This window comes from Lactuca sativa, chromosome 6, assembly GCF_002870075.4.
Source record: "Lactuca sativa cultivar Salinas chromosome 6, Lsat_Salinas_v11, whole genome shotgun sequence".
Lineage (NCBI taxonomy): Eukaryota > Viridiplantae > Streptophyta > Magnoliopsida > Asterales > Asteraceae > Lactuca > Lactuca sativa.
The window spans coordinates 40,458,461-40,467,943 of record NC_056628.2 but is presented as its reverse complement, the minus strand read 5'-3'; the positions used below and the strand labels follow the sequence as shown (position 1 = coordinate 40,467,943).

Below are 9,483 nucleotides of genomic sequence, written 5' to 3'. Positions count from 1 at the left end.
TTTCTCTCTCTCTCTCTCTCTCTCTTCTTTCTATTTCTCATTTGTTTTCTTACCTACCATCACTTATAACCATTTCCTCTTACTTTTTTTAGTGTTTTTTCTTTGTCATTTCACCCAAACATATGAATTATTTTATCATATTAATGAATATATAGCATTAAAAAAAGTTCGAAATTCATCACGAAGACAAAGTTCTAAACTTGTGAAGAATTCCTATATGGCCAAGCATCAATGTTGTATCTAGGATATACATAATACATGTATTTGGTCCACTACTGGGGTTCAGCAAGGAGACCCTTTGGGTTCACTTCTCTTTGACCTTGTGTTGCACCCACTCTTACATAATATCAAAGACAATTGTAAGCTTCTCCTCCATACATGATACCTTGATGACGACACACTTATTGGAGATTCGGAGGAGGTGGCCAAAGCGTTGGACATCATTAAGGTGATTGGCCCAAAATTGGGCATTCGATTGAATATCAAGAAAACCAAACTCTTTTGGCCCTCGTGTGATGGTAGGAAGCTGCGTAAGGGGCTATTAACGGTTGGCATCGGGAAGCCGACATTGGGGGTGAAACTTCTTGGGGGAGCTGTTAGTAGAGATGATAGTTTCATTAGCAGCTTAGCCATAAAGAAAGCCGGAAACGCTGTGAATTTGATGCGCCTTCTTCCACAATTGGTTGACCCCCAGAATGAGCTCCTTCTGCTTCGGTCTTGTATGGGTATTGCTAAACTTTTATTTGGGCTGAGGACATGTCAACTTGTTCACAAGGAAGAGGAGGTGTTGTTCTTTGACAATGGGTTGCGTGGGGCGATTGAGGACATCATGGTTTGTGGTGGTTTGGGTTTATATTCGGCAGTAGAGGCTACCTCATATGCTTTTGTTTCCTCAAGGTCCCAATCTTGGATATTGTAAGTCTACATCTTATGGGGTATCGACATATATGGTATGGATTCTGATTATGCTTGTGCATCGACTTCTCTTCATAACAAGCTTCCGGACATTGACCTTAGCAATCTTACTACTAATGATGCCCCCAAAATCCCATAATACACTGGCGAGTGCCCTTTTTAATAAAGTTGTCCAAGATATGGAAGTGCAGCTTGACATGATGGCATGACAGAAAGCAGTTTTCCAATGTTTACATGCACCACATGCTCAAGATTTTGGCATCCCTATAGATAGACTTGACGAACATATGTCTCCTGTAGAGTATCGTATTATCCTCAAATATCGACTCATGATCCCAATATTCTCAGCTGACGAGATATGTTCGGTGTGTCACAAGGCATGTTTGGACTCTTTTGGAGAGCATACAATTCATTGTAAAGAACTTTCGGGGTTCAAATATAGACATGGTATGGTTATGGATGTTTTGTTTGACATATTTAAGCATATCGGGATTTCTGCCAAGAAAGAGGCACTTGTGAATTTCTTAACTGAACCGATAGAAGGAAGGTCAACCTTTAGACCGACTAATGTTTTGATTTTTGGATGGGTTAGAGGGAAACATACATGTGTGGACCTTACAAGGGTATCCCCTCTCGTGGGCTTGAGGGCTGGGGGTTTCATGGCGGGACAAACTGCTTTAAAAGATGCTACATGCAAGGTCACCAAACATATGGAATCGTGCATGGGAAATCAACACATGTTCACACCATTTGCATTTGATACGTTTGATTTCCTTACGCCAGATATGGTGGAGCTTCTTAATAGACTACAACAGATCATTTATAACAATGTTATATCCCCTAGATCCATGGATGTAATCTTTAAAAGAATTGACTTTACTATACTAAAACACTTAGCGACTCAACTTGTTGTCCGTTACCATCTCACTCGTTATACGATGATTACTAAGAATTTGAATTAAACTTGATAAAAAAAAAGTTATGAACAAGTTTGAACTTATGAAAAAGTTTGAAACTCAGTCACCAAGAACAAATTCAAAACTCATATTTGTAAAAAAAAAAAAAAGTAGTTTCGAGACTATATTTATAAAAAAAGTAGTTTCAAACCTTTTTTTTTTCTAACAAAAACATGTTTGAAATTCAAAAAAATTAATTATAAATCAACCATTTTGAGCTTATTGGTTATCTATAAAACTCAAAAAAAAGCTATGTCATTTTATTATATCTAAAATATGGTTACGATCGTTGTTAATAATAATATTTGATTTGGATTTCATTTCAACTAGTTATATTTGTAATGAAAAAAGAAATTAAAATAATAATTTGCCATACAAGTAAACCTTTCCACCTCCTTCTACTACCATACACAACCTATAAATTGCTTGCTTATTCACGCTTGAAGGTTGAGATTCCCACCAATTCCTACATTCTTTCCATCATTTTCTCCCCGCCATTTCTTCATCCCCAAATCATGGTCCTCCACCGATACTCGAATCCATCGTCAATCGTTTCACCCAAACACAATCTGCAAAACACCTCCTTTGACCTAAATCCCTTTCTTTTCTCAAACCTGATTCTCAACTGCATTTCCTCAAGAATCATTCAACTTTTGGTCAAATTCTTTTCCGGGTTACGTAATACCCAATTTCGCATTCACGTTCGTGTCATAAATTTAAGCAATTTAAAGGAATCGAGGGAAACGGAGCTTGATGATTCTGAAATAGCCATGATTTTATTGCAGTCTGAATAAGATGAATGGAGAGAGGAGGATAATTACCTCTTGGATTGGATACTTGATCCTAATTCTACTTCTTTTCGTGGGTTATTTCCCCCACCATGTTTGGTGTCAAAATCGACCTCCTCCAAGAAAGGGAAAACCCCGATTATCACCATTGATTTCAAACCTTTTTCTCGGAAGATTCAACAAAACAGTCGAACAATACCAGCCTGAAATCGAAAAAGAGATAGGATTTTGCACTCAAGACGTGTAAGCACTCACTACACTCCAAATGCTCCATGACTCCATCAACTATCATCCATTTTTATGCACTTACCTATATCTGTAATCTGTGATTCTGTTCTAGCAAAAAGGACTTCCATGGAGCTTTTGACTTCGAAGGAAGGGAACAATTCTTCCAAAACTGTCAAGACAAGTTAAAAGGTGATTCATTTCATCCTTTTCGTTTCAAATTTCTTGAACTTCAGATTGATTTTATAGTTTATAACTTTATATTACTCAATTTCCAGATCTCCCAACTCGATTATGCACTGTATCAGAACTTAGAGTATACTTCACCAGTTTTCTGAAGAACGCTGGAGAGAAGAAAAGCGTATCTCAATCTCATTTCTTAGGCCCCAATAGAAACTGTAATCTGACGTCATGGTCCCAAGGATGTGAAGCAGGATGGGCAAGTACAGTCAACCCGGGTCAAAAGTATGATTATAATGAAACGGATCCTAAAAAAATGCCTTTTCGGACTACTGATAGTAAACCATGTTGTGAGGGGTTTTTCTGCCCTCAAGGTCTTACTTGCATGATACGTAAGTGTAGTTTTTTAGGGCTAAATGAAAGAAATTGCAATGTACTTTGTAGACTTTTCCAAATTAGTCCTTATTAGGGCATTGTACTTTCGAAAAGTTTCCTATCATAGAAATGGGTAAAAGTTTTAAAATAAATATTTATCAGAAATGAATAGCTAAGATACAAGTGAGAAACCAATACATTTGATGTTCCATTAAGTATTCAAGTTTCTTTCTGATAATAAAAAAAAGGGTAAATTACTGAAATCATCCCTATGGTTTGGTCAAAATTGCATGCTTGGTCCCTAATTTTTTTTTTTTGCACTCGGATCGTCCCTATGATTTGATTTTGTTGCATTTTCGTCCCTTATATACATAAAGTTAGGGACCGAACGTGCAATTTTGACCAAACCATAGAAACGAAAAACGCAATTGCTATATATAATGTGTTAAAATTTAAAGCACAATGGAATTATTTTGAATTACAACGTTGTATTAAGAAAAAGTGGAAGTACAACGCTACAAGAAGAAAGAAATAGAAATTACATTGCAATTTCTTGCATGTTTATTCAATTCTTCATGAGGATTTGATTCCGAATTACTAACATTATCTTTTTGTTAACTTGTCATTAAAGCATGCCCCTTGGGTGCACATTGTCCTGTTGCAAAGCTGAATCCAACAACGGGTATTTGTTTACCGTAAGTGATTATCTTATATTGATCCTTTATTTTTGTATATTTTTTTAATCTTTTCATAATTTATGGTTTATAAACATTATTAAGTCATAAACCACTTGTGTTGTGGTGACTTGATGGATAACCAATTGACCAATGTTCAAATCCTGACACTACTTAGCTCCCGTGGTCATGGAGGTTTGCTTGCAGTGACTCCAAGGCATGAGGCATAGCCTCATGTTCGCAGCGGGGGATTAGTTGGTGCGCAGAAGTTAGCCAGTAAACCCTCGTTAAGGAAGTTCCTTTTCAAAAAAAAAAACATTATTAAGTCATATATGTTAGAAATTATTTTGCAGATACCACTACCAGCTACCTTCTGGCCAAAAGAATTACAGTTGTGGTTCAGCCGATATGTGGGTCCCAGTACAAATGGGTAACGAGATATTTTGTGCTGCAGGATATTATTGTCCAACAACTATCAAGAAAATTCAATGCCCTCGAGGGTATTTTGTTACATTTTAACATTTGTGTATTGATGTGTTTTAAGTTTATTCTTGTTATTAGCATTCATTTATGTTATGTTTTTGTTTGATTGCAGATGCTATTGTCGGATGGGGTCTAGGGTTAAATACCGTAAGTTCCTTCTTTTTTTTTTTTTTTTTTTTTTTTTTTTTTTTTTTTTGATCTCTATATTTTCATCACCAATCAATTGACATTTGATCAATTTTAATTTAATTTAAAAATAAGTTGTGTTATTAAAACTTACATAGCTAATGTCGAGTTATATTGCAATTTTTCATTCCATTCCACGATGGAAGGGAAATTTACAAAATTTTAGCATTATAATGAAACTTTAGCATTATAAGTTAAAATTTTAGCATTATAAATCAAAATTTTGTAGGTTGCTTCCCTGGCACTAAGTGTGACAAGGGAACAGAAATTCCAAGCATGAAAGTGTACGGAATCTTGCTCATTGTAAGTATTTTATCATTTAATCAAAGTAATATTCAATATATCTTATATCATTAATTAAAGTTACAATTAATGTTATGATTTTTTTTTTGTTGTAGGCTTTATTGACAGCTATATTGATAGTGGTCTATAATTGCTCAGACCAAGTAATCTCAACACGGTATGAAAAACAAGCGAAATCAAGAGAAGAAGCAGTAAAATATGCACGTGAAATACAAGCAAGACAAAAATCAAGAGCTTCAAAAGATGCAAGTGGATGGAAACCATCAGGATTACAAGGAATACACCAAACACTTTCAAGAAAATTTTCAAGAACAAAAACAAAAGGTTCACCTTCACTCCCACCTTCAGGACCTTTAGGAAACAAAAAAGAAATATGTCCACTCGATGACAACACCGAAGTTGATAAAGGGTTAAATTTGGAAAATGGAGATAAAACAAAACACGAACGTAAAGCTTCAAAGGAGCTTCATACAAGAAGTCAAATCTTTAAATACGCGTATGGCCAAATTGAGAAAGAGAAAGCAATGGAGGAGATGAACATGTACATGAGTGATGTAGATGTCTTGAGGAAAAGGCCTAGGATTGAGGTTGCTTTTAAGGAGTTGACTTTGACTTTAAAAGGGAAGAATAGGAATATAATGAGGAATGTTAGTGGGAAGATTTTGCCAGGTAGGATTTCGGCTGTGATGGGGCCCTCAGGGGCGGGGAAGACTACTTTTTTGTCTGCTTTAACCGGAAAAATAAGTGGGTGTACAATGTCGGGGATGATTTTGATAAATGGAAAAAACGAATCGATTCATTCGTATAAAAAAATTGTTGGTTTTGTTCCACAAGATGATATTGTGCATGGAGATTTGACTGTTGAAGAGAATTTGCGCTTTAGTGCACGATGCAGGTATGTATAAGTATTTTATTTCCTATTACTTTTATGTTATCTATGATTTGTATCTAATAAAATCGCGATTATACTTTCGTATTTGATGTCTTGATAGGGTTAATGTCTTGTGTAGTATATAATATATTATATACTGACTGAGTTAATGTCTTGTATCATTGCTAAAAACACTGCAAAATCTGAAGACTATCTGCCGATTTGCCAAAAGCAGATAAAGTACTCATAACCGAAAGAGTGATCGAGGCATTAGGACTTCAGGGAGTTAGAGATTCCAAAGTTGGAACAGTTGAAAAACGTGGAATTTCAGGAGGACAAAAGAAAAGAGTAAATGTTGGGTTGGAAATGGTCATGGAACCTTCCCTCTTAATCTTGGATGAACCTACATCCGGTTTAGACAGTGCATCTTCTAGTTTACTTCTTAGAGCTCTTCGACGTGAAGCCATGGAAGGTGTCAACATAAGCATGGTTGTTCACCAACCAAGGTATATATATGTATGTATGTGTGTGTGTGTGGATACCACTTGTTGGGAAAATGGCCTCAAAGATTCCCAACAACCAAACCCAAAGAAAAATAATAGAGAAAATTGAACACGAGAATATATGTGGAAAACTCCAAAAATTGAGAAAAACTACGCGTCTTGTGTCTTCAGAGAGAAAAATCCAGTATATGAATAAAAAATTATTACAATCATATAGACAAATCTCTCAAGCCAAACCCCTAATTACACTTTAACTCACTTTTCTACAATCTAAAACGAGAAAAAAAAATCAAGTACATGGAGTTCACTCTTTTTTTATTTTTTTTATTTTTTTTTTTATGTAATTGGGTGAATTAGCTTGAGAGATTTGTTTATATGATTATAATACTTGAGAATCTTTGAGACTATTTTCCCAAAATATGTGTGTGGTGAACCTGGAATCTTAACTGATTTTATCTTCTTCAGCTACTCATTGTACAAGATGTTTGACGACTTAATACTTCTGGCAAAAGGTGGTCTTACTGTGTACCATGGACCCGTAGACAACGTTGAGGAATATTTCGAAGGTTTAGGAATCACAATACCCGAACGTGTAAATACTCCAGATCACTTAATCGACATTCTCGAGGGAATAATAAAGCCAGGTGGCAATGTGACAGCTCAGCAACTCCCTGTACGATGGATGCTTCACAATGGGTACAGAGTACCCCCTGATATGTTACACCTCTGTGATCAAAATTCATCAGCATCACCACCTTCTCATGAACCCAACAATAAAGACCAACGAGAAGTTGAAAAGTATAATTACTTCAGTACCCCTGATTTATCAGGACGAGTTACCCCTGGAGTTTTTCGTCAGTATAAATATTATCTTGGAAGGTAATATTCTTTTTAAATCTTGATTTTTTTTTTTTGGAATAAGGAATTACGATTTTGTTTTATAGGGTTGCTAAACAGCGAATGAGAGATGCTAGAGTACAAGCTGCAGATTATTTAATTCTTTTGCTTGCGGGAGCTTGCTTAGGAACTATGGCTGAAGTGAGTGACGTGTCATTTGGATATACTGGCTATCAATATACCGTTATTGCTGTCTGTAAGTGCAAAAAAAGGAAATATTTAAAATAAACTTGTTACTTATGGTAAATGATTAAGTGTAAAATTTTGATGTGTGATTTCAGCTTTGTTATGCATGATTGGAGCTTTAAGAACATTTTCACAGGATAAATTACAATTCAAGAGGGAAAGCGCTAGTGGGATGAAAAGTTTATCTTATTTTATGGCGAAAGATACGATGGATCTTTTGAATATAGTCATGAAGCCTTTAGTTTATCTTTGCATGTTCTATTTTTTCAGCTATCCAAGATCAAGCTTTGTGTCAAATTATTTAGTTCTTTTGTGCCTTGTATACTGTGTGACTGGCATATCGTATACCCTTGCCATTTCTCTCGAATTTAGCCAAGCACAATTGGTATGTCAACTTTGAAAATACTAAAAGTGTATTTTTATAGGGTCCAAATCATTAAAGAAATCAAATATGTGAGGGGACCATTAAACTCAATCTCGGCCCTTGAATGAAAACAATCAATGGTCGAGATTACAAAGTGTTTAGGCGGTTAAAGGTTGTTACAAAGCAGTTGGTCTGCTATAAATCACGGCCATTGGATGAATTTCATCCAATGGCCGTAATTAAATCCCTCACAAATATGAGTTCTCTGTAGAGAACTCAAATTTTTGAGGGAACTAGGAAACTCAATCACGGCCCTTGGATCAAATTCATCTAACGACTTTGATTTGTAGTTGGCCAACCGCTTTGTAACAACTTGTAACTGCCAAATCACATTGTAATCTCTGCCGTTGATTGTTTTCATCCTAGGGTTGAGATTGAGTTCCGTGGTTCACTCACAAATTTGAGGTCTCTAATGATTATGACACCTAGTTTATATTAACATATGGAATTAACTAATAATGTTTTTTTTTTTTTTTTTTAATCTCATCAGTGGTCTGTGCTACTTCCTGTTGTTTTGACTCTGGTGGCAAATCAGGACAAAAAGTCATTTGCTTCATTGGTGGCAAAATTTGTGTTCCCCAGGTGGGCATTGGAAGCATTTGTTGTTGCAAACTCAAAAGAGTATGTTCTCTAGCTGTTTCCTTGTAAGATAACTTGCTCTGAGTAGTTTCAAAAGCAACTTTTTTGAAATAAAAATTGGAATTTAATAAGTGATGATTATTGACAGCAGAGAATTCTGATAATTTGTGGATTTTCACTTTTCAGGTACAATGGTGTTTGGTTATTGACACGTTGTGCTGCATTGAAGAAATTTGATTTTGATATTCATAATTCGAAGAAATGTCTTTGGTATCTTGTTGGAACGGGAGTAGGTTGTCGGGTTATAGCTTTTGTATGTTTGTTGACTAGGTCAAAGTAGTCAAAATGTAAACCAAGAAGTCAATCATCAAGCCAAAATAGTTTGAGTCATTTAGAATGATGTTTTTCTATTGATAAACGGAGCAATTGAGCAAAAGATACAACCCGTTGAAGTTTTGAAGCATTGGTAGCCTTTTTTTTTTTTTTTTTTTTTTTATTATTTATTATTTATTTATTTTTTTTTTTTAGTTGTTATTTGGACAAATGCTACGTCATTTAGATTCCTTAGTCTTCATGGCTCATTTGGATCCTATAAACCAATAGGAATCGTGTGAATGAAACCCATTTTGTATGATTGAAAGGTTTGGTTTGGTTCTTTTTTTTGGTAGTCTGAACATGCTTGATAAAAGGATTTATTAATGTTGTTTGCTCATGCCACTGTCACCGAAGTGTCTCTTTATGTAATTCGATATCCGAATACTCAATGACATTGTTGTAAACGAACTAAACATTCAACAAACTATTCGTGATCCATTCGGCGGGAAATTCGTTTATTTAATTAATGAAAAAACATGAACACGATTGTTTGTTCATTTAGTTAAGCGAAGGAACAAGAACATTGGTGTTGTTCGTTCATTTACGTTCCTTTATATTCGTTT

The 9,483-nt window shown here is 35.3% G+C and overlaps 1 protein-coding gene across 1 annotated transcript; it reads left to right on the top strand.

Moving 5' to 3' along the window:
- Window positions 1-2,326: 2,326 nt before the first annotated feature.
- On the top strand, window positions 2,327-9,003 carry LOC111894139 (putative white-brown complex homolog protein 30). Its single transcript, XM_023890228.3, has 14 exons — window positions 2,327-2,902; window positions 3,000-3,076; window positions 3,163-3,456; window positions 4,071-4,134; window positions 4,467-4,613; window positions 4,709-4,743; window positions 5,012-5,085; window positions 5,181-5,980; window positions 6,166-6,462; window positions 6,925-7,338; window positions 7,404-7,552; window positions 7,638-7,927; window positions 8,457-8,587; window positions 8,732-9,003. The coding sequence occupies exons 1-14, from the start codon at window positions 2,667-2,669 to the stop codon at window positions 8,883-8,885; spliced, it is 3,162 nt and encodes a 1,053-aa protein (XP_023745996.1). The 5' UTR covers window positions 2,327-2,666; the 3' UTR covers window positions 8,886-9,003.
- The last annotated feature ends 480 nt before the right edge of the window (window positions 9,004-9,483 follow it).